Here is a 24,671-nt window from a genome sequence, read left to right as displayed (position 1 = left end):
TTGAATTACTTTATGGCTAGGAGCTATGAAAGAGATACATTACCCTGTGGCAAGAAGAGAATGGTGCATAATTCTGTAATGCACTGTTGGGATTTGTTGTTTGTTTTGGGGTTTCTTTTTTAATAAACTTTGAAGATGGTATGTCTTTAACAAATAGCTAGGAGTAGAAGAGCCCTGAAAGCAATATTTTAGTCTTGTTACCTCAGGCATATCTTCTTCCACAGTAAACTTGCTTTGCTGCTTAATTAGCTGAAATAATTTTTATAAAGATCCTAACAGCTTTGCAAATCTGTTTTCCTGACAAATCAAAACAGTGTGGGCAGAGTTTAAATAGGCAGCATATGGCTCTTAGTGCTAGGAAGCAAGTCAGTGAGTACTGGGACTTGCCTCTCCAGTTTGAAAATTAGGAGGATTGCACCTGGGACCAGATGTCTTAAGGTAAGAAGTCCGGTGCACTGTGCAGGAAGTTGTTACCTAGCTTAGTTCTTGGCTAGGTTAAAGAAGAGAAAAACATTTGTAACTCCCCCAGCAGAAATCCATCCTTGCCTAGGGAGATGGCTGCCTTCATGTTCTGGTTAGACTGCCAGGCTCCAGTTTGTGATTCTGTTAAGAGGAGATGTGTTCATGGTGAAGCCAGGAGGCAAGCCAGCTGGACAGGAAAATTTACATCTTAGTTATCCTCTCCAGTGCAGCCTTAGGTGTTGGAAACCTTACCTTCCAGGGCTAGTGACCTGAGAGAGCGTTTCTCCCACAGAGGAAAGGAGGAATTCTGCTAACAGAGAGCCTTCATTCCCTTTTCCTAGGTTGGTAGTGATGCAGCCATTGTATAGTGTATCTATGCTGGAGCAGAGCCAACTGATGGTGATGGCTGCACCCAGGGACACTGAAAATGGGAATGCTGTGTGTTTGATATTTGGTGTACATATGTACCAGAAACTATTAGAGCATTTTTCCATGGCTCATTTGAGGGACCTACTTTTGGGTACAAAAGTAGGCTTTATGACCTCTGACCTGAGGAGTTAACTGAAGAAAAACTGACTGAGATGTTGTTAAGAGCTCCTTAGGTGCAATGACTGCTATATGGATGAGATTTGAGATCAGTCTGTGGCACACCTAGCTGACATTTTATATCTCTGCTGCTTCCCATGTCAATAACATCTTGCTAGGTGCTGTGCAGTGATGGGATTAGCACAGTCTCTAGCTGTGGCATTCCTTGAAGTTAGAGCAGCAACTTGAGCCACGGAGTTCAGACTTGTGCTCTCTCCTGGTGGTTTGAGGGTGACCATTTCTCATTGGGAAGGCTAGCCAGTTATTACAAGGCCCACATACTAGTTTAGCTCCAGAGTTAACCTAAATATTTAATAGGATTATGGAAAAGCCTTTGATTGAAACAAAAGAATGAACTGGGCTCCGGTGATCCTTGGTACACGCAGGCTGACAGCAGAGAACCTTGCTGACCTTGCTCTCTCTTGGGGCTGTTTCTTCCCAGGCCAGACTGGTGACCCCAGCCTGCTATTGCACTCTCTCAGGCTGGTGGTTCTTGAAGTGGCATGGTGTGTTTGGAGCAAGGAGATTGGTAGAGCAAATTTTAAGGAACTTAAAAGTTCTCTGTTTTCATATAGGAAACAAGTGAGTCTGAGGCAAGAAGGAGAAGCAGAAAAGCTGACAGAACCACAGAATGGGTCAGGTTGGAAGGGACCACAGTGATCATCTGGTCCAAACCTCCCTGTTCCAGCAGGGTCATCCAAGAGCATATGACACAGGATTGCATCCAGATGGTTCTTGAATATCTCCAGTGCGGGAGATTTCACAACCTCTCTGGGCATTCTGTTTGGGTGTGTGGTCACGGGCACAGTGAAGAAGTTCTTCCTCATGTTCAGGTGGAACTTCTGTGCATCAGTTTCTCCCTGTTGCTTCTTGTCCTATGGCTCAGCACCACCGCAAGAGCCTGACTCCATCCTCTGACACCCTCTCTTCAGACACCGATAGACATTGATGAGATGAAGTCCCCGCTCAGTGATTTCTTTGTTAGGCTGAACAGGTCTTACTCTTGCAGCCCGTCCTTATAAGAGAGATGCTTCAGCCCCTTAATAAGCTCTGTTGTCTTTAATAATCTATGTCGCTCCAGAAGCTCCATGCATCTCTTTTACTGCTGTCAGAGAATTGAAGTACCTTGCATCACTTTTCACCACCAGGAATAGTAGCTAGGGTTAGTGTTTTAGTTAATGCTACTATGGCAAAGTCCATATAAATAGTGATGGAATTACCAGTGTATTTGTGATTAAATCTCTTCTGTAACTGCTGATAGCTCTTTGTCACTCTCCAGGAGATCTTGGCAGCAGTAACTGCTGTAGTGTAGTGTTGGTGTCCTGTTTTACTGTCCTGAAAAGGTAACTCTGGAATTCTGTGCTGTCTGTGCATGTGCTCTGAGGCCCACCAGATGATCCAGAGCTCTGCACAGGGTAGGGGTGTTTCACTGAAGCTGCCCAGAGGACCTGTCTGTAACATTGTCTGTCTGTTTTCCCCTTAGGTCCTGTAAGTGAAAGAAGATGGGGTCTGGCTGCCTAAAAGTCACCAAGTACTTCCTCTTCCTTTTCAATCTCCTGTTCCTTGTAAGTATTTTGAGCATCTGTGGAGTAAGAAGGAAGACCTGGACCAAAGTTAGCTAGAAGATTTATTTTTTTTTTAATGTTGGCCCAGTGTGTTTATTAAATAAAACGGTCACAGTTTGGAAGGAGGGAGGGGACCCCTGAAGCTGATTGATGTCATAGCTGCTGTGTGTGTCTCAGGTATGCCAAGCAGCTCCACTCCCAGTAGGCACCTGCTGCCTCCAGTTCACACAGCTCCATTCCTGCATTGGGAAGGGAAAACAGGAGTTATGGATTCTTTCTGGAAAGAGAGTAGTTGTTACTACTTTCTCTGACACATCTGGAGCAGCAGCTGAACTGTCCCTGAGCAGCAAAGCTACAAAACCTGCCAAATAATGGCAGTGCATTCCTAAATAGGCCAGCCAGGCTTCAAAGAACAACTCTAATTTTGTTTGAGTCCCAACGGCTGGTTTTGATTTATGAAAAGATGAATTAGTCCAAGTCTTCTGTTTGAAATGGAGTTGAGAGGTGGGGGAGACTGGGACAGGCTTGTCTGGGGAAATAAAACCACCCACTGGGTGCAGTTATTTTCAAATGTGAGGCTTAGCAAAAGATGAACTCCTTTTGGAGCAGATTGGGTCTGGGAGGGCCACACATGTTCTTGCATGCATCTTTCTGATGCCTAGATATTGTGTGTCCGGTGGGCAGTGATGGTACAGTGATGGTGTAGTGGGGAAGTGCAAGGTTTGGGCTTTCCACATGTCAGCAAGAAAATAGCCTGTCTGATACCATTATCCTTTGTGCAATGTGTAAGGTAAAGGAAGGATCAGGCTGGGAGAGAAGGGAGGGAAGTGAATCATGATAAGATGAGCACTGCTTTCTGGTGTCTGTCCCCACACAGAGCTTCACTCCTGCTTTCTGCATGGCTGCACTGTGCTGGTAGCACACAGGATGGACTTGAGGCACATCTGGATCAGGTTTCCCTTGGCATACTGTGCTCACTTTTTACTCTTTGTGTTTACTTCCATCCTAAGAGTAGTTAACTGGACTCTAATGGTCCAAAGCCAGGGGTGCTCAGAGCATCCATGAGGAAGCTTGTTGGGAGGGAGAGGAGAGGTATTTCAAGTACCTCTTAGTACTAGGTCTTTCTGAGTATGATTTAGTCCGCTTTAAAGATAGGAAAAATCATCTGAGTCCAGGCCTGTCCCCCTACTAGTGCAGGACTCCTATGCAGATACCAGCATTCAGTCTCTCTCCTCTCTTGAAGAAGTGATAAATTTAAGCAGTATATAACTGCCAGTCTACTCTGAGAAGCAGAGCTGTATTTGTTAAGAGAAGTTTGAGTCTTGCTGAAGCCCAGTGTCTGGCCACTGTCTAGTTTTCCTTAGTGAGCCCAAACCTCAGTCTGAGTTCATTAGCTAATCTCTGTGTAGAGAAAGTTCTCTCCAAGAAAGCCAGCCTAGCATATAGGAAAGGAGGAACTTATAACACTGTCACTGTTTTTGCTGTCTGCTGTTAATAGTCATTGTGGCATCTTTATTCCTCGTTGCCTTTCTCTCCCTGCTCTGCTGAGCCAGGCAGTTGCAGGCAGCCTGTGGGGATTGATGTGCTCTTAGGAGGCAGAGTTGAACTGCTTTGTTAGGCTGACTCACATCCAAGCTGCACTTTCCTATATTTTGCAAGACTTTGAGGATGGCAGGCCCTGAATCCCTCCCTCTCTGGGTCCTGGAGAGGTTTGAGAGCTCCTGTCTGGGTGGCAAGTGATTGGAAGTAGCTGTTCTTTGTCTTGTGCACACCCTGCTCTGAACCAACTTGTCTGGTGTAGCACCCAGCCCCCTCTCTCTTGTGGAAAGCTAATCTGATTCACTGAGCTGGACCTGGGGAGTAAGAATTTCAGGGTGGGATGTACTGTGAGAAGGTCTATGCTGACTAAAGGGAGGAGCTGCTTTAAATGAGCTCTTTAACCCTGCTGTGCAGCGCAGGCATTGTCTTCCCCCTGGACTGCTCTGTCAAAGTGAGGTCTCCAAAGGCACTGTGTTCTGGCTGAGCTTGATACTTCTCTAGAGTAAAGTGCTTCTGTCTTGACTGAGGGCAGGCTTTTTGCATGTGCCAGATGCTGAGGAAGGTGGCATACATTACTCCCTCCCTCTCGTAGGAAGTAGTTAACCTGAGATACTTTTCCATTATTGTTCAAGGTCTGAATTGGGGAGGAGTAGTTGGTGATTCCTGAGTTTATACAGTGTGGTAGAGCTATATTAATCTAGCAGAGAAACTGCTTGTATTGAGTTGCTGGGAGCTGTCAGCACAGGTTTTGAATGCCTTGTGCTGGTTTCCTGAAGCTGCTGGGTTTTGAGGAGAGTGCTGAGCAAAGGTGAGCACCAGTGCTGCTGACAGAACCTTGTGTCTGCTTTGGACCTTGAGCTGAAGGCCTGTGCGATTGCACCCTGTGCAGGCCAGCCCTTGCTGGCTAAAGTGTGTTCTTCAGCCTTGCTGATGATTGAAGCCTTTAGAGACGTACTGGAGACTCTTTTTAGAAGTTAGTTATTGAAATAGCACTTCTCTACAGCTCGAGGTCTGTGAGAAGGTCGCTTGCTATAGCTGAAGTAGTTCAGGGACTTAGTGGTATTTTGCAGTCTTGGAGCTTTACTTCAGGGAAGGGTTTGACCTGCTTTGGTTAAAGGGAAGAAGGTTACTTGGACTGCCTGCCTACTTGCTAGAAAAGATACCAGATAAGCTTGGAGTATAACCTTAGTTTCCTAATCAGAATTTAACACGTCTGCCTTCTTGGCTAGCAGACATGTGCTGCATCACATGCCCTTAAAGGGAAAACAGCTCTGCAAGACAAGGTTAGCAGTCTCTGGAAACTTTGTTTGGAGCTTATAACTGTCTGTCCTGCTTCTAACCCTTCAGTAAATGCAGCAGAAGGCTTCTACCTACAGTGAAGCCTGGAGTTTTAGAGCCTTTCTGTTGGCCCTGTGCCAGCAGGTTCCGTGTTACATCACACAATCTGAGCATGAAGGAAAGCAGTGCTGGGGAAGGAAAGCTGGGAACCCCCAGCTGCTCTTTCCAGCAAGATGAGTCAGCTCCATCACAGCTTAGTTTTTCCAAGCCCCTCTTGACTAGGTCTCTGTGGGAAACTGCTGACCCTGTATTGAGGGATCTGCATCCTTCTGGCTTGGGTGTAGAAGGACATTTTACTAAAACTGGGGGTGAAACCTCCACTCCCTAGGGAGGAGAGGAGACATCTGTTCCCCACTTCAGGATTTTACAGCAGTGGAGCGGAGGAATTAAACTCTATGGAAAGCAGATGTAATTTTTTGTGTGGAGGATCTGAAGCCAAGCCAGTGGCAGAAGTAGCCTTGCTATGCGATTCAAAATCCTGAAGAGGCTGAGTAGAGATACTATCCTTCTAGGAAGTAAATACACTCTTTTTAATGGGAGAGTGTTTTCTCCCTGCCTGTAGTCATTATCTCCCTGACTTCCCCTTGTAGTGTTTTCCACAGCAGCTCCTGGCAAATGCACAAGTTGTGGACTGGAGCAAAGATCAGAGTGAAAACAGGCCTTGGATAGTCTGAGCACCTCATAACAAATAACTTCCCAGAAAATCTGCTCAGCAGCCCTTCTGTGTTTTGTCAGCAACAGCAAAACTTAGGTGACATTTCAGGGTCAGTGAACCAAAAAGGATGTCACATACAGCCCGATTTGCATCTTTGTTAAGACAAATGTTTATTAAAACTATAGTCTAAATGTGACACTGCCTTAAACTGTCAATTCAACAGTTCTTGATACTACCAAGTTTGAGAGGAATTTTTTAGGTGTCCCAGCTGTTCCATGTTCAAGGGGCCTTTCTAGTTTGATCAGCAGACTGAGCATTGTGAGTGCAGCGTGTTGGGACATGAGGCAAGGGGGAATTCCTTTTTTCTGGGGTACAACAGCTACATGCTTTTTGAAACTGAGTCAGTATGCTTCATATGTGGGAACTTGCTTGATGACTTTCTAATGCTGTGGACAGCTAACTACATGATGCGCCTTCTGCCAAGACAGGAAAGCTTGCAAGCAGCTTATTTCAGACTGTGGCTTTATCTTGGTTCAGAAAAGCTTCTTTGTATGAGCAGCTGAAGCCTAGTATAAACTTTCAAAGTGTGGAGTCAATGCCTGTCCATACAACCCTCTCTGCCAGCTTGCTTCAGGTGGTGGCTTCATGTCTCCCAAGTATTAAAACATTATCTAATGAAGCACAGAATTGCAGTCTCTTTTTAGCCCTGTTAGTTTGTTTCACTTCATCCTATCTTGAAATCCTGCTGATATGAGAACAGCTGCTTGAAGTTTACTTGCAATTTCTTTTCCACTCCTTTTTTCTTCAAAGCCTGTTTTGGACCTTTGCACAGGTGTTTTCCAGTCCTAGTTGGCTGAACAGCACAGGTTTCAGAGTCTTATCGAACCTGAAGACTTGCTGATATGTGAAGGCTAAAACAGAGCATACTTCCCTCTACCTTTCAAAGTGAGATGGGAAAGTGTGTACATTTCTTGACTACCGAGATCAGTGTCTGGATTCAGCTGAGTCCTCACAGGGAAGTATTGCTCTACTAATCCTTGCCCTACATAAGACTGTGTGGTGAGCAAGGCAGAGGCCACAGCTAATGTTTCACAACTCTTGACTCTCTTGGGGCTCAGGTATTCTGCCATAAAGTAGGGACCAAGATAAAATGCCTAAACTTGATTTTGGAAGGGGCAAAGCACTTTGCTCAAGGGAACCTGCTGCTGGTTTTTTTTGTCTTTGTGTTTTGAAGCCATAACATTGTAACAGAGCCTGACAAGCCAAAGATTTCCTGCCTGGAGAGGTTCCAGCTGCCAGATATCTAATCCTTTGTCAGCTATCTTCCAGCCTAGCCCTTAGAGTCATGGGTTTCTCTGTTTAAAAAATATTTTAAATCATGTGTTTGTCTTTCCTGGGTTCTTCACAGAAGCAATGCACTTACCTTTTGCTTCTGATAACAGTCTTCTAGCAGCAGGGTGTCTCTTCCTCAGACTGATTTGAATAGTCCTCCTATACAACATTATGTGCTATTAAAATACTGTGTGAAAAACTGCCAAGCAGATCTTGGGGCTCCTGTGCAGTTGGCTGAGGCATTCTTCCTGGAGTTGTGCTAATCCTGTTTACCCTGGGAGGAGTACCATAGGGGAGATGGGTGGGAACGGCAAAGGAATGATTGTTTTTAAACTGGAAGCATGGATAAGCATGGATCATAGTGACTGCCTCCTCTTATTTATCTAAGCTTCTAAGTTACGCAAAACCGTTTTGTTCTTGCTCTTTCAGATTCTGGGTGCTGTGATCCTGGGGTTTGGAATATGGATTCTGGCTGACAAAACCAGTTTCATTGCAGTTCTACGTAAGACTGTGTTTCTTCATCTTCCTTCTTTTTCTAAATTGACTCTGTTCTGGGGCTGTGTTTGACGATGGTGTGGCCTAGGAATAGCAATACGTTTGTCCATGGTCTGTGACCTAAACAGTAACATGGTGTTTAGCAAGATGGGATTGTTATCAGGGACATAGTGAAAGGGAGCAACCCTGGAGACACAGCATTCCTCTTAGTCTTGCAGATTGAAACACCAGGGTCAGACTGAGTGAGATTACTGCCTCTTCAACCAACAATCCAGATTTTTTGTCTTAAACACAGGGGCTAGTATTTCATCCTATTCTCACTGCATGCTCTGTGTTTTCATAATGGTTTCCCTATTACCATCATGTGCAAAGGCCCCAGTGCCTTAATGCAGTTTGGCTATGTGAGTTCTTCAGTGCTTTCTTTCTGTAATGATCTATTTCAATTTAAATGTTTTAAATGCCAAAGAAAGTAAGTACCTGGTTTTATTGATACTTCATGTACAATGTAGAGTATGCACATTTGGGGGATATGGGTGTCTGAAGTGCTTTGACTTCTAAAATGTACTCTTGTATACATGTGATGAGACTTACTCTGGGCATCAGAGGTGTTCTGTATTGTGCAAGAGGCTTAGTTTCCTTTCCCTAAAATCAGCCACAGACTTTGACTTGAGTCTTAACAGAGGGTCTGCTTTCTGCAAAAAACAAAAAACTGAGCTGGCTTAGCAGAGTCTGGGCTTCAGAGGACTGTAAGTGGACTTTCACCAAATGAGTATCTCAGCTCCATCTTTCACAAGCTCCGCTTCCTTTGAGCTTTTTCCTAGAAACACTTCAAACTTTTCTGCTTGGTGGCTCTGGTTACTTGTCACGACCTCCAGAATTGCTGAGTTGGGCACCAGCTTCAGACAGTGCAGGAGTGCCTGCATGAGGGGGAAGAACACTAATGGCATTCATAGCCCTGTTCCCAGCTACTCTGATTCTGCAAAGGGCTTTATCTCCCAAGTCCTGCTTAGCACTCTGGCCTGGTTTGAAAGGTGCTGGATGGAGAAGATACCCCTGCTAATACCACACATGCAGACATTGCTCCTTACTCTGCTTTTGTGCTGTGGCATCTGGCTTGCTACTGCAGTACTAGAAGGTGAAGAAGCACAGCAAGGGATGTTGGTTAATAAAGTGGGGACATGAGCAGAAACAATACATGCAGCCTAAAAGGAGCCTATCATGGCCTGGCTGTTTACAGTACCCCTCACATTCTGAGATGTGCTTAGTACTGGTGGGTCAGTAGCTGATTCCCTCAGGTTGATGGGTTTTACAGTCACTTATGGAGGGAGAAGTCCCTGAACTTGGCTCTGGTTTTTCCCATTTACTTGGAATCTCTGCTAACAGAGCATTTAAGACTTCAGTTTCCTTCCTGGAGATTGCCAGTATCAGCTCTCTCCCTGCCCCCTCACTTCCTTTCCCATGCCTTGCCCCTCTTTCCCTCTGTTTTAGTAACCTAGGCATCAGGGAGGGCACCCCAGCTGCTGCCAAAGGAGGCTGTTGTACTTGCTTGGCTGCCTGCCCAGTGCAGGGAAAAACATGGAGTGACAGCAAACAAGCAGGAGCTGAATGCCCTGAGAACCTTCTCTTGCAAGACAAGACTATTGCAGATGAGAACTGCAAGTGTGGCTCCTGTCCCCTGACACTGTCAAGAGGCTTTTGAGCTGGAAGTACCTTTTTCTTTCTTCTAATAGGAATTTGATGAAGCAACTGCTTTCTGGCACTGTGGAGGTGCTGCAGCCTGGCCACTAGAACACTGACTTGCATGATAGCTGAGCTGATTTTGAGGGAGAGAATAGGGTAGATTTGTGATGGCCACTCCTGTAAGGCTGCTGCTTCAGTAAATGTTTTGCAGTATCTGCATGTAGCCTGTGCAGCAAGAGTAACAGGACTGGTAAGGAGTCGGGATCCTGGGGTTTGTGGCATTATGTCCAGCCAGGGAGAGTCTGGCCTGGAAATTAATCAAGGCTGAAGTGACCTGTGTGGCAGATGGATCTGCTTTACATCTTGATAACTGAACTTTCCTCTGTTCAGCATGTTTTAGGGAAAAAAGTCTGGAAACTGTTGGCTTGTACCAGGTATCAGAAGCAGAGGGAAGTATATATTAGGGGGGAGAGTATCAGTCTGGGCTTGATTATTTTCCTTGAACATATTTCAGGAGGAGCTCAGAGGAAGTTTGCCTCCTGAGACTTCCTTAGATCAGGAAACTAAATGCTGAGCTCTAAAAATGTTATTTTCATTAATCACTGGATGTCCAGAATTCCCCTACACTCTGTAGCTTGCAGATGTAGGAATGTCTCTTAATGATACATGAGATTTTTAGTTATTGTTTCTAGACAGAATATTTCTTCAACTTTTGTGCTGTAATGATTGCTCTCTCCAATCCTATTCTCCTATTCTGCACGAAATGGTCTGCTGACCAACTCAAACATAAGAGGTTTTTCTTCTGTTGCTTGTAGTACTAAATGTGAGGGGAGAGAGCTGACATCCCCAGTATGTCTGAAATAATCTAAGCTAAACGTTGTTGAAAAACGGTTGAGCGTTCAAAAGTGCAGACACTAGAAGCAATAGCAGGGGATATCTAGAAGGGTTTGTAAAAGTAGCTAATTTGGGTATTATATCTGTTTTGATCCTGGAATAGCATCTGTTTGCAGGGTGTTGTGCACAGGTGCTGCAACAACCTGTGATAAGTGCCTGGCCACAAGCCATTCAACCCAGACTTGATAAGCAACCTGTCACATCATCTGTGCTCAACTCTAGCTGTACCTTGTTGCATGTTTCACTCCAGAGTTAGTTCGTCCCAGTGTTGACTGTAAGTGGATAAGTGAAAACAGAATGGCTACAACAAGAAATAGTGCATTAATGTGAAAAGGCTATCCAAAAAGGGGGTTTAGGATTTGGAAGAAAGCTTTCCTGAAGATAGCAAAGGGAATTGAAGCAAATAGAGAGTAGTTATGGAGTAGATCATCTTTTATATTACTGTTACTTGAAGTACATTCATGAGGGAGTAAATTTCCAGTAAGGAGATAACTTTCTCCAAACAAGTTTCATTTGTTTGGAGTGACCTCGAGTCTTGGAGAGTCCTTGAGACTCTGGAAACCTGCAGGAGGATGGCTTTTAAGTTTATCTTCGTCAGTAGACAACTAGAAGCATCTATCTGTCACCATGTTCAGCGCACATCTGTGCAGCCCCTTTGGAGCAGACAGTGACAATTACCAGTAAATATGGAGACAGTTCTATAAATGGTGATGGCAGATGTATTTTTTTTTTCAGTAGTTAATGTTGTTCCCTCTCCTGGCTCCTACAGAGATGTCATCTCCCTCCCTGAAGACTGGTGCATACATCCTCATCGGCATTGGGGCGCTCACCATGCTGATGGGGTTCCTGGGCTGTTTTGGAGCTGTCAATGAAGTCCGATGTCTCTTGGGTCTGGTGAGAGTATTCGTGCCTATTTTAGAGCCAACCTTTAATACCTCTCCTGCAAAATGCCCGTTGGGTTGTAGATGGGGCTTTGGTCTCCTGTGGATGTTATTTCTGCTAGGTCAACTTAGATCTAGTTCTTAATTTGAACACATTAAATTCTCCAGCAGTCAGCAGACTGCTGCAGAGCTCCTCAGACATTACTGATAATGAGCTCAGAACTGTAAATGAGAAAGGATGTCACTGACACTTTCTGCACACAGTGGGTGGAGGACTGCTGACTGAGAAGTGTACCCTCACCCTGGCTTCCCAGTTGGTACTGTGCTCTCAAAGGTGGAAGAGCAAGTTCCAAGGGGAATGAAAGAAAAGAGTGATAGTTTCCTGTTACATCACATCTGTGGGAAGTGCAAGAGTCAAGAGAGACTCAACTAGGAATGTCCTGTATGTCAGGACCTCTCTTCAAACAGCTCATGCATAGGAAGCTTTCTGTCCATCATGGGTGAGATGATACCAGCTTCATACACCTCAGCCCGCTACTTGACTCTATCTTATTCAGAGGACATATGTGGGCCTGATATTTCTGGGTCTGAGAGGTTTTAGCCTGCCAGCACCTGCTAAAAGGAAAAATTTCTCAAGAAAGTTTCTTCTCAAAACAATCTTTCTCCAGGTGGTGTTTTAATGTTTCTCTAGTTTAACCGGTGGGATTAGAGAGGTGTCGTTCCTATTCACCAATCATGTTAAGTTTGTATCGGAACACCTTATAAAAAGTAGTAAGAATTACACAATAAAAGCCTTTTTCCTATGCTCTTTGCCTTCTGAAATATTTGGAGTCTTTCATCTTCCTTCTGTGTCCTATAGACAGACATATGTATTGGAAACCAAGCATGGCATACATTGTGTGTCCTGGTATTAGGAGTATCTCCTTGTCTAGCAGTAGTAGCTGCCACCATTTAAAAGTAACCTCAGCAGTTTGCTGGTGAATCTTAAATTTAGATCCTCAAACAAATGAAATACCATTTTTAAAAAGGTAATTGATTAAAACAAACAAACAAACAAAAAACCACATTAAAAATTAGGCTTGTAAAATTGACTCTTCTTTTTGTTGAGGCTTGGGGTAGGCAGAGTCCAGCTGATTATTGAGGCCAGAAGGGAGTTGGAGGTGAGAGAGAGTCCCAGTTGAGATGACACATGCAAAGAGTGCTTGTACATCCTCTCCCTCCTGAAGTCTTTCAGTTGGCCTAAGGGGAGAAGTGCTGAAGTGCACTGATCTGACATTGGTCCCAGCCTTTTCCTGGGAAAGCATTGCTGATAGCAGAGTTTGTCTGCAGGCTAAAAGATGTTAACTCAATGTTGTGATTTCTCTTGTAGATGAAATTTTATTAGCTTTTATGTACAGACCTTTCTAAAGACTGACAGTGATCACCTATTGTTTTTTGTTTCCAGTACTTCACCTGCCTGATGATAATCCTCTTAACTCAGATTGCTGCTGCACTGGTCATCTACTTCCAGAAAGATACGGTAAGTCTTTATTACTGTGCATCTTTTCCTTGGTCTTGGCTTGGGAGAAGGGTGATACCTAGAAATTCTTCCTTACAAACTGGGCTATACTGTTAACAGGCATAACTGGATTCTCCTTTTCTCAACCCCAGCTCCATAGCTTTGCTATTTGATTTTTCTGTATCTGCCTCAAAAGTGCTGCTTTTCTCAAGGATTATGAAGCTTTATTTGGTATGCAGGCTTTATTTTTGGGTAGTAGGAACAGTGAAAAAAAAAAAAAAAGTCCTAAAATGCTTTAGGCCACATCTCTTCTTCATCCTGCTGTAGACAGCTGTTTGGGGCATGTAGTAGCAGTGGTTACTCCCATCACTTGGGAGTCTTGAGGAGTTACCAGCTTGAGCACTTTTTTGACTGATCTTCCTTCTTATGCCGTCTTGTTCTGTCCTTTCTGCATCTGTAGAACTCTTCTTGGAAGAGCTCTCCTCTTTCCACAGGACCAAGCCCAAATATCTGATGGTTGCTGTTCTACAGCAGAAGTTAAAAGCCAAGTGGTTTAATAGTATGAAGTTGATCTCTTTGCCAGGAAGGCAGTTTCACAGTGTATGCATCTAGAGCTCCAATATACTTTGTAGCGTAAAAGGGCATAGTTTTTGAGCTACCCATGTGCATCACAACAATCCATCATGTCTATAGGTTCCCTGGCCAAGGCAGTGCTTAATCAGGCCTTCAGCAATTTGACAGCTAAACTGGGATACACATTTATGCAGTGGGAATAGTTATAGGTGTTAGGTCACTACTGGCTTCTGGTACAAGTTGTGGGCAACCCTGTCCTTTGCTGCATAACTGTGTATACCACTGTATGGCTGTGCTTGCCTCTCCTAAGCCAACTCTAGCTAGATGGTTACAGAAAGCAGAACAGTTGAGGAAGTTATGGATGGGGCCTGGTGGAGAAGTCTGGGGGCAGGGGGAAGGTGCCTACCACCACCATAACTGATGTAAGCTTTGTGCTGTGGTGCCTGTGAACAGCTGTTGGCTGGGTTCCTTGCCTAATGTGGTGTGACTGTAGCTTGCACTCTGGGCTGGAAGAAGCTGAAGGAGAAACTAAAACAGTGACTAAAGCTGGTGTGTAAAGATGATTCTCAACCAACAATTCTGACTAATGCAGATATGGAGGTGTGGGGATGGGCATTCCCCTGCAATGGGGAAATGTGACTTCAGACTAGGAAATTCTGTACGTCTGTTAGCATTTCTCCTCCAGCTGCCAGTCTACTCTAGAAAACTCCAGCTTTTAAGCTGTAGCTCTTCATTTAAACCTCATCAGACCAGGGAGAGTTGAAAAGTGCTAGGGGTTGTTTTGCACAGCTGTTGGAGCCAGTGTGACTGAGATCATCACTTTTACAGATCTGGGAGAATGGTCAGGGAAGCTGGGCTTTGAACAGATGCTCCTGTTCAGTCCCCAATGAACAAAATTAATGGAAAAGCTTTTCTAGAGCCATTCTGTTTCAGGGATCGTCCAAAGTATCTGCCTAGAGCACTAAGAAAAGCTGTTTGAGGAAGGTCTTGGCTGAAACCTCCACTACAGTGATTTGGGGCTGCGCTTCAGTGCTGCTGCGCAAGTCGCTCTGCTTCGCTGGCTGTACGTCATCCCAGGGCAGCTTGGTGCACAGTGGGGCACACTGAAACTGCTCAACAGCCAGTCCCCAGATATCTGTTGTGTTCTTTGTGCTTGTTTCTTTCTGACTTCAGGAGCTTGATTAGATATAAAACAAGGAATAACAAAAATGAAGGAAAGGATTTTGGATCCAGAATGTAGCAAGGTGATACTCACTCCTTCACTTGTAACTGAAGTATTTATTTCTGTGGATTCACTGGAAGTTATTGTTGGCACATCTGTTCCTTTTTGGTGTCAAAATCCTCCCTCCCCCACACTGACTAATGAAAGTGTACTGAAATAGAGTTAGAGTAACTGTAAAAGGCTGAGCCTCTGACAGGAAGGCTGCTGCTTTGCCTCTCCCATGGGCATTGTTAGAGGAATGCCCCTTTACACTGGAATTGCCCAGTACTTCTGGGAGGATGTTGATGCAACATGTGTTTCCCTGCGTTTGTTGCTGACTGAAACTGTGGGGTGGGTTTTTTCTATGGACAACAAAATAGTAGCATCACAAATGCTGTAAATGATACTCTGCTTTGTGAACTGAATGTTGCTACTCACCTACATCTAGTGGATCACAATCCCCTAAACATGTGAGAGCCTGGGCAAGTTCTCTCTTGGCCTAATTCACACAGTTCTGTGCAGTTTGTCTCTAAGTGCCTTGAGTAAAGGAGGATGGTGGTGTTTTGGGACTAGCCCTGCTTGCTGGCTATTATTTGCAGCAAACAGGCCTGTGTAATTGCGTGCAGTGACTTGTCTGGGGCTATAGACTCTGCATTTGTTTCAGAATCTGAAGTGACAAGGCAGAGGAGAGCTCCCTCCTGGTTTTTTAAGCCTGCTTTTGTGTGCAGGCTAGATGCCAGTAAATGCTGAGGGAAGGATCTAGCTTGTGTCTGACAGGGACAGGATAGATGACTGAGAGTATCTGATAGGGAAAGAAGCCTGCACAATCCATTGTGTGATCAAAGACCTGCTCTTGCCTCTGACATTCAGCTTTCCTCATCTCCCTCTTCAGTAGCCCATGTGATGGGGAGACTGACAGCCTTGCTGCTTTCTGGCAGTGAGCTGTGGCTTTGATGCCTAGGATCTAAGTGTCCCTGCTCTGAGGTGGTGGGATTGTGCCTTCCGACACTGGGCTTGCTAGAGCTGGGAAGGAGCAAGAAGCCCTGAAAGCAAGGGTAGCCATTTCCTGAAGCATTCATGTCTCACACAGTAGGAAGTCCTGGTAGATTTAAATGGGGTGAAGATGGTTAGGATGTTGAAAGCCTACGTGTTCCATGTGCCTTTCTAGCTTGTTGCTCTTTCAGTTTTCCTTTGCCAGGTGCTTAAGGGTGAACAGCTGCAGGTGCCTGTGTTTTCCCTTTGGGCTGCTCTGTGGGTTAAACGCACAAGCAAACTGCCTGTGTGGCCCCAGAGCTGTACCATTGTTTACATAATATTCTCTCTCTCTCGGATTGCTTGCTAAAACACCTAGGAATGCCTGATATTTATTATTATTTATTTTAAATTTGAAATGCCTCACTTTTTGAAAGAAAAGCTGTTTGCGAGACTTCTTGCCTGTTCTTTTGTAAGCATAAGAGCGGAGCAGACATACAGCTTCCCCATGTAGCTGTGATTGGGGGCATCAGGTTCAAGTCTTGTCTGCTTGTGGTGGGGTCCTGGAATTCTTGCAAAAGTGACACGGGGCTCCATCTGACCCAGTAGCCAAGGGGCTAGATTGGCTCAGGGTAGGAAAACAAATCCAGCTCTTCTTTCCTCCCTCTGCATGTGGAGAAGCAGCATGCAGGAGGGTGGGAACTCAGAGGTTCAGTAACTCATAAGGCTTATGGCAGCAGCCAGGGCCAATCTCATTAGTGAGAACCAGGTCAGGTTGCCTTGATTTGAAGGGAAGGAAAAGGGGAAGTGAAGTAATTGAAAGGGGAAGAGATAAGACATCATGAGAAGAAAGATCATGCAGCTCCCATCTGTCTGGCCTGATACAGCTGATCCCAGTGAACTGAGCTGTAGTTTTCCTAGGAAGAAGAGTTGCTGATGTAGAGAAGCTTCTCTCAACAGTAGGCAGTGCTTCCTCTTGCTGAGTGTCCTGGTATTTGCCATGGTCATTGGAAATGCTTGATAGGAGAAGAAAAGAGAAAACTCATTTCCACTGATTTGAAATATGTTGTAGCACCACAGTCAGAAAGGTAATATATGGGATGGGAACATCCTAGTGCTTAGGCTGTTGTAACTCTGTCCTATCCCTTGGGCAGTCTAATGGCATTTTTCTCCAACCTCTTGTGAATCTGGGTCTGTCCTTAGCAGTCCTCATGTACAGGCTGGTTAAGAAGAGCTTCAGAAAGAGGTGGGAGGAAGAAGGTCAAGGAGTCTGCCAGGTGGTAGCTTGCACCTCTCATCAAACTGAAGTGTGTTGTAAATATCTCTGAAAAAGGACTGGTGGTGAAGAGATGATTTGATACACCTGAACTTTGTGATAAGACTGTTAATGAGCAGTTTAGGTAGATGTAATACTTGCTGTCTTAATATAGAAACAGCAGTTGTGAGAGTTTAGGGAGAGGTAATTCAACACCTTGTGAAAAAGGCAAGTTTCCATCAGCTGTATATCAGAAAACCCATCTCTGTTTATGAGAAGAGTGTCTCACACCTTCCCTGAGCAGTGGAGATGAGTTGCAGTGGCAGAGATTCTGGACCAGGGTCTTGTCTGCAGTATGAAGTTAGAAACACATAACCCGTGAGTCCTTAAGGCAATGATGTCCTTCAGCTTGCACTTACCTTGCCCATCTGTGTTGTCTGGGGCAGGCAGTTAGCTGTTCAGCCTGTATCTTAGCAGGATAACCATACCCAGTTCTGTTTCCTTATTGCTCATCAGGTTTGTAGGCTTTTCCTGTGTCCAGGCAAGGACTTGGTGTTTTGGCTGTTGCAGCTGCTGTCCTTATCTGTACTTGTTGACTATTTGCAGTCAGCTTTTAGCTTTATTTGTGTATCTGAAACACCAAAGAAAAGGCTACAAGAATTGATAATCTAACTCTCCTGCCTCTTTTTTTTCTTGCCAGTTGAAAAATGAATTGTCCGGGATAGTTGTAGATCTGATTAAAGATTATGACCCTTCGAATGAAGACAAAAGGAACTTGCAAGATGCATGGGACTATGTGCAGACACAGGTGAGTCGTGCGGGGCAACAAGAGGTAGATAATGCTATTTGTCAGTGCGGGCAATGACCTTTAAAGCTAGGCTGAGGACACAGAAGCAAGTATGGCACATTGATCTGGCTGATCTAAAAAATGGCCTGTGAGGTTTGGTGTCTGCAGACTAGAAAATGGTCTTGCTTGCTTCTTCTGTCAGACCCTGAACCATTCCTGCATGCTGGATGTTAGAACTAGGTAGTGTTGGCTGCATGGCCTGATGTATCCAGCCAGTCAAATACCACTCCAACACTTCTCCTTGTCTGCTGGGTGTCCTGAATACTAACATGTGTGAAAAACATTTTGCACATGATTTTTTGTAGCAAAAAGTTCCTAGTTTATTGCCAGGCAAGTCAGCAGCACCACCTGCCTTACTACTTGATGCATGTTGCTTGCTTATTGTGATGGTTCTTCTGCAAGTATCAGTGCTCTTGGGAGCCATCCAACTGCCCATGGTTTGTGTTTTAGCATCAGGCTGAGCAGCTAGTGGGTATTCAGGCACACTGGAGTCATGACAGCTGTTTATGGCCAAACCACAAGCTTGAGAGCTGGCTGGCTGTTGTGGTTAAATACATGCCCTGCATGGGACTGATGTGTAGAAAGTACAAGTAACAGCATTTGTCTTCTGTCTTTGGTCTGCAAAACACTGACCTGCTGTATTTCTCTTGGAGAATGATTTATGAATGTTTTATCACTGTAGTTGCAACTCCTTGGTAGTGAAGAGAAGCCTGATTCTGCTATGGACAGAGGCTAATGCTTGAGCCATTCTTTTATGTAGGGACAGAAGAAAAAGATTTTGCAGAGATGGAGAGGACGTCGAGTGTTAGGAGTCTACTTCGTCTCACACTGGAGTTAGCATATGAAAAGGGTGGGGTTCTGTAAATGAGTCTCAGGAGTTAAAGTCCAAACCTTTTGTGAGGGAGACATAGTTCCTTCTGGAGGCTGTGCCTTCACAACACTCTTTTGGAAACTAAATGCTTGTCCTGATTTGGATGTTCAGCTGTTTGTATCTCATGTCTATTATGGCAAAAACATTAGTTTTCCTTTCTGAGCAGAGAAGGATTTTCCCTAAACTTCTACCTCAATATAGACAGCCTTTCTGCTCTGTACCACTGGGCAAGCACTGGGATCCATGCTTAGGATCTTACTCCTTGCTAGGCTTCCTGATATGCTTTTCCCTTCAGCAGATTTATCACATGGCTCTATAGGAATGTGAGTGTTTCTTTGGATGGAAAATGTTTCCTATGCCGTGTTCCAGCTGCTCCCAGGCGGGTGCTGGCACACAGCGATGTGCTGGGGCTTGGCGGCGTGGGGACGCCACCGTGCGGTGGCTGCTGCTGTCCCCGGGGCCACAGCTCTGACCCGGGGCCCTTTAATTCTTGTTTTGCTGGCAGAGTGGCTCTTTAATAGGAAATAATGTCCCTGTGTTCCGGACAGCTCTATACATGGGTAACCAGGATGGTGTTTAGTGCAGCTAATTTGTGCAAGCTGTATGGCCTGGTTGTTGTTGTTGTTGCATGGAGAGCTCCTGAGAACTTCTACCTGCTTATTCTCATGTGCAGTTGTCTTGCCAGTGCAAAGTGTAAGACTGTGATGATCTCTCTCTCTTCCATTATTAGATTGGCTGCTGTGGCTGGACTGGAGCAAAGGAATGGGAAGATAACGAGATTCTTAAGAACAAAAGCAATACTGAGTATCCATGCTCCTGCTCCAATAGATCTAAGGACTTAGTGGAAGGAAGAGGTTTCTGTAGTCTGGAAGACCCTGTCAATGGCACTACATATGCTGACTGGCCTGTTCATGAGCAGGTGAGTGGGTATGTCTGGGCCCTGTGAAGCTTTCACTGAAGCTGCCTTGTCTTTGTTCCCCCTGAGAATTTAGGGCACTTCTTTCATGTCCTTATGGCTTGAAGAACCTGTGGAATTTGGAGCAAGGGGGGACAGGATGAACAGGGATCCTTCCCTTTTCTGCAAAAGCTTCCATGAAACATGGTATAGCACGTAACTGGGATAATTCCTGCATGCAAAGATATGTTACGGATTTTCAGTTCTGACATATTTAGATTCATTCTTCTTTTCTTTGTGGCCATGTTTTCTCTATAGGGATGCATGGATGGTGTAGAGCAGTGGCTGAAGGACAACCTTGGTATCATTCTTGGGGTTTGCACTGGTGTTGCAGTTATAGAGGTAAGTCATTTCCTGATGTGAACCTATACTGTCTTATCATGGAGACTCTTTTAAAGGCAAAGCTGTTTTCTCAAGTAATAGACACCTGGTTTAATGGCAGTGCAGTTCTAGCTCTTGGTTGTGTCTGCCTGGACCTTTGAACTGTAGCTTTCATTGATTGGATTAAATATTGAACAAAGCCTTGTTTACTTGTGGTTCTGCCTGCTGTATTTGACTTTTGGCAGTTCTGTAAGCAGAATACTGAGGCAAGCAAAATCCCACTTTAGTGAAATCCCACTTGTTGTCTTAAAAAGCCCATAACATAGTTTCCAGATGAAGTCACATCTTTATGAAGCCAAATTTTTTATCATTTCAATTATTGCATTTGCTTTGCATTGTGGACTAACTCTGTTCACCTGTATAGTGTCATTAAAAGATGTTCACTGTATTCTGCTCCCCCAAATCACCCATTCTTCCCACCTTATCTGTCTGGTTGCTGATTTTGTTCCCATTCTTCATACTTATTCCAGCTGCTGGGAATGATACTGTCCATTTCGCTTTGCAAGAACATACACAGCGAAGACTACACCAAAGTGCCCAAGTCTTGAGTTGGCTGACTCCAGAGCTACGGCACCACAGAGAAAGGAGCAAACAGAACATTCCTGCCTCATACCCAGACTGTCCAACTATTGACCATTATTCCTGTGACATCCCATTTCTGATACCACTCTGCTAAGAACTGTTAGAGCTGCAACACAGCCTGATCTTCTGGCAATAGGGCCCTTGGGCCACCTGCATCCTGCCTCTGGATTATTTCTACTTCAAGAAGCGGAACTTAAACTGTCTCGTGTCACATGATGAGACACCAATCACCCTGAGGGGACAATGCTTTTGCTGCCTGCTCCATGTTAAACAATACTATTCATATCTTCATTCTACAACCCACTGGGCCTAACATACAATAACTTTTCTCCCCCTTGCTCTCCTCCTGCACATATTTTCACCTACCCTCTGAAGTCCCATGAGCCAGGAATTCTGTTGGGATTCCAGTGCTTTGGTAGCTTCACTTGCATCACTGACTTGTGGTGGTAACTAGTCATGCTTTATAGGCCTTCTTATTCCTTGCAGTTAACCTGATTCAGCTCCTACTGTGCAGCTTCCAGCCTAGGTTCTCATCTGAAATACAGAGTGCTACTGTCACACTCGCTTCTCCTGTTTCTGGAGTCAGCTATGCCTTGCCTTCAGTGGAGCTCTTCCCTTTGAGCATGATGAGAAGCCACAGGGAGGGAGCCAAGCCCACCTATTTATTCCTAGTGTGACCTGGCAGATTGTGGTGTTGGTGCTCAGCTACTTCTGGAATGGATCCCTTGGGTTTTGGATTTGACACTTACATGCTTCTCCCATTTGCCTCTTTATCTTTTCCTCTCCCCCTAGCTCTGCTTTGCTGGCTCCTGTCAGCTTGGAGGTTACTTCAGAGACTGCTGCATACTGTGGACTCAGCCCCAGGCTGGCTCTGCTGTTTGCATTCGTGGGTTGCCAATTTTATAGAGGTTACAATTGATTTGATTCTTCTCCTGCTCCTTTATGAACATAAAATTTGTTAGCTGTGGATTTAGATATAAGTATGGAGGGATCTGACTGGATTGCTGATGCTGTATATTGGGAATATCACTGCTATCAGTGCCCAGTATAGGTTCTGTAGCTGGGATGCAAAGTTAAGCTGCTTTTATTTTAGTTATCCATTCTTCTGACTCCACTGTGGTCTGGAGTCATGGCTGCATCCTGAGTTCTGCCTCAAGTGCCAGCACTGCAGCAGATAAGTAGCAGGTTCTGCAGTTGTGCAGGCTGCAGGTTTCTGTGCTAATGGGTGGGCTGTTTGCTCTATTGGGCCAGTGGCCAGCAGCAAGGAGTGGTGTAGGCCAGAAGAAGGTAGGAAATGCACATGAAACACTGCCCCAACTGCTTACATAAGAGAGCTGGGTGCAGATCCTCGCTTGTAGAGGTGTCTTGGGCACAGCAGATTTCCTATTGTTACACGTGGTACAATGACATCAGGAAGCTGTAGTGGAGTGGATGGTCCTTGCCAGGGACCTCTTACAAGGTACTTGGTGAGAGAGCCTTTGCCTTACAGAGGTGGTTCCAGGACTGTCTCCTGTCAGGGGTGGGGCAGGTAGTAATAACCCTAGTAGCAGTTCCAAGGGATGGTTTCACTACCTACTTGGTTTTCCTTCTGGGAAGAAAGGCTGGTGCAGGGGATCAGGGCACCAGCAGTGGCTCCCTGCTCTGTCCTCATCTTTGTACAGAGCAATGACTGTGGAGAGTGACTGGGCAACTGGTTTTTATGGAGGTTTGATAAGGCTTTGAAATTCTGAGATATCTGCCCCTTCCTGCACAGATCCTTCAAGCTGACCTTGGCTATAGCAGAAGGCACCCTTAGCAGTAAAGCTTGCTAGCTTTTGTAACACGAAGTCTATTCTTTAATGTGTTCTTATTTGTAAGATTCTTGTTCAGTTACAGATGCCAATGCTGAGCAGCAAGTAAAAAGGAGCCCATTCTGGATTTCCTTTTTTGTTTTTGTCTGTTTTTAGCAACATCTTCCTACTGGAAGAAATGTGTGTACAGATATAAAAGTCTAGAGGGTGAATATTTCTGTAATAAAGACTTTGCTAAAAAATATGTCTCCCTGCCTATGACTTGTGCATTGAAGTGTTTTCCTCTTGCTTCCTCTCCACCCCTTTCTGCTTTACATGCAGATCGCTGACATCTTGTTTGTTAGAAGTATCAAAAGGTCTGAGGTGCATGTGTGAGATCAGTGTTGACTGTAAAGATCCTGCCAAGCAGGGGGAGGTGACAGTTTTTCTGGGCTGTATTCTAAAGTAAATTTTGTCTTATTTTGTGAAGTGTGTTTGTCTTAGGGTGAGCTGACTGAGCGGTAGTTCCTTGAATTACCTGCTATCTTCTAAGCTAAGTATTTGAAGATCTTGCTTCAAATCTGCACAGTCTGCACAGTTTGAAGTCATAAGCTTTGGGGACTGATTCTGATAAAATACAAGCTTACTGCTGTGCCCACAGTGTATACAGCTCTTGCAAGCTTAAGGATACCATTTTTTCCTACTCATCTGCAGTAGGATTTCTCAGCCCCTGCCCTGCCACTGTGAGAAGGAAGAAAGCTAGATGGCCATTTTTTGTAGTATGTCATCATATGCTGGCCTTGACTCCAAAGCTCTTTGGAAGTAGATAGACCAAATATATAAATCTTGCTTTTCTCAGCTCAGCAGCTGAGAAGTGGATGTGAGCTAGAGCTCAAAATTACTTCAGATCCTTCACCATATCTGTGCATCTGGACATTTGAAATGGCTCAGAAGAACCTAAGGTAGTGTGCTCATGAATTTCACAGATGCTGCTTTAGGAATTAATAAGCATGACCTAAATCCTAATACATGTTTGAAGAAACAGAATGGAGTTTTCAGAGGATGATACCAGCTGGGGTGGTACCAGCAAACACTGGTGGCAGCTGGTCTAAGCCAAGGTTTCAGGAACCCTGACCAGGTGAGTGCAGAGCAAGAGGGGCTTATAAATGGATCCTGGAGCCACAGTAGGGTGCAATGATCTGTCTTACCTGTGAGTAGAGGTGTTCCTTTAGGCTGTCCCGGGCTGTGTCTGAGGAGAGCTTCATTTTTGGTCGTATGCTTTCCCAGGGCCCCACTATTTCCCGGCAAAACTGCCAGTCCTGACCAGGTGGCTCCTAGGTGGGGAAGGGTGCTGCTGGTTTCCAGTCAGCCTGTTGTGGAGCTGGAAAGAGAAAGTAGGGGGGTTGAGAACAATTGCTTGTCCCCAGCTGCTGGAACTCTGTGGAAGCCACTTGCCTTTGGCCACTGGAGGGAGGTGTTCCACCAAGAAAACTCAGCCCGGGCTGGTCTCAGGGGAATAAGATGACACTGATGGTTTCCTTCTGCTCCCAGTTACTCCGGGCAGCAGGGTAGCTAAATTAACTTGTAATTACAAATATATTCTCCTCATAAATGATTTGTGCTACATAATTGGCATTTTTAGGGATAATTTTCCCTTGCATTTCTAGGAGAAACACACAGATGGATATTTTGTTGCATGTCTGCCACTACTGTGAGAGTTGTGTAACCTTCTTGTGTTTTTGCTCTACCTAGCTCTGAAGTTCAGCACGAGGAAATTCCCGTGATGTTTCTTGTCCCCGTTTTTCCTTGTTTCCCTCCAGCCTCAGTTCCTTTGAGTTGTCAGTCTGCAGGGAAAGAGAGGGCATTGAATACTTATAAATTTGATCTAAAAAAGATTCCAGGAAGAAAGTCCTCAGACCTTCAGAGATTAAGAAATCTGCTGCTGCTCCTTGGACCAGGCTCCCACCTCCTCTCCAGAGGTGCAGGTTTGCTGCTGGAACTAGGAATCAGCCTAGCACTCAGACTCCTTGGGAGCTGCAGTGTTTGTCTAGCAAAGCCCCCAGCGCCAGCCTCTGCAGAAGCTCAGCACATGGAAGCATTTTGTGCTTAGCCAATAAGCTGCTCTGTAGCTGTCCCAGGCCAATAATTAATATTGCTAGAGCAGAGTTGTGACCACCCTGTGGCCTGAAGCAAGGCCCCTAGTAATGAACTGGTGACATTTCTTGTTCTGTGTGATCACGAAGCACTCACGAGCTGCTATAATTCTTTCCATGAGGTGTTTTTTTCTTCTGGAGAGGGAAGAGGAATTGCATTAGTTAGAGTGACTGTGGGTAAGTCTATA

At 45.0% G+C, this 24,671-nt stretch overlaps 1 protein-coding gene across 4 annotated transcripts in view; it reads left to right on the top strand.

Annotated features, from left to right (window-relative positions):
- The window catches only part of CD82 (CD82 molecule), a 38,878-nt gene extending 16,283 nt beyond the window's left edge, over window positions 1–22,595 (top strand). For 3 of the 4 annotated variants that reach the window (XM_083863722.1, XM_083863721.1, XM_083863723.1), the window contains exons 2-9: window positions 2,531–2,612; window positions 7,906–7,978; window positions 11,315–11,439; window positions 12,871–12,945; window positions 17,626–17,733; window positions 19,374–19,562; window positions 19,857–19,940; window positions 20,450–22,595. In XM_083863722.1, the coding sequence (XP_083719848.1) occupies window positions 2,550–2,612; window positions 7,906–7,978; window positions 11,315–11,439; window positions 12,871–12,945; window positions 17,626–17,733; window positions 19,374–19,562; window positions 19,857–19,940; window positions 20,450–20,527 (795 nt within the window). In that variant the 5' untranslated portion in view covers window positions 2,531–2,549 and the 3' untranslated portion in view covers window positions 20,528–22,595. Of the gene's footprint in view, window positions 1–2,528; window positions 2,613–7,905; window positions 7,979–11,314; window positions 11,440–12,870; window positions 12,946–17,625; window positions 17,734–19,373; window positions 19,563–19,856; window positions 19,941–20,449 lie in introns of all 4 variants that reach the window. The other variant, XM_083863720.1, reaches the window with a different exon arrangement.
- Window positions 22,596–24,671: the final 2,076 nt, after the last annotated feature.

Source organism: Zosterops lateralis (assembly GCF_965231275.1).
Source record: "Zosterops lateralis genome assembly, chromosome: 6".
NCBI lineage: Eukaryota > Metazoa > Chordata > Aves > Passeriformes > Zosteropidae > Zosterops > Zosterops lateralis.
Note: the sequence above shows the minus strand (reverse complement) of the source record. Positions and strands in the feature narration are given on the sequence as shown.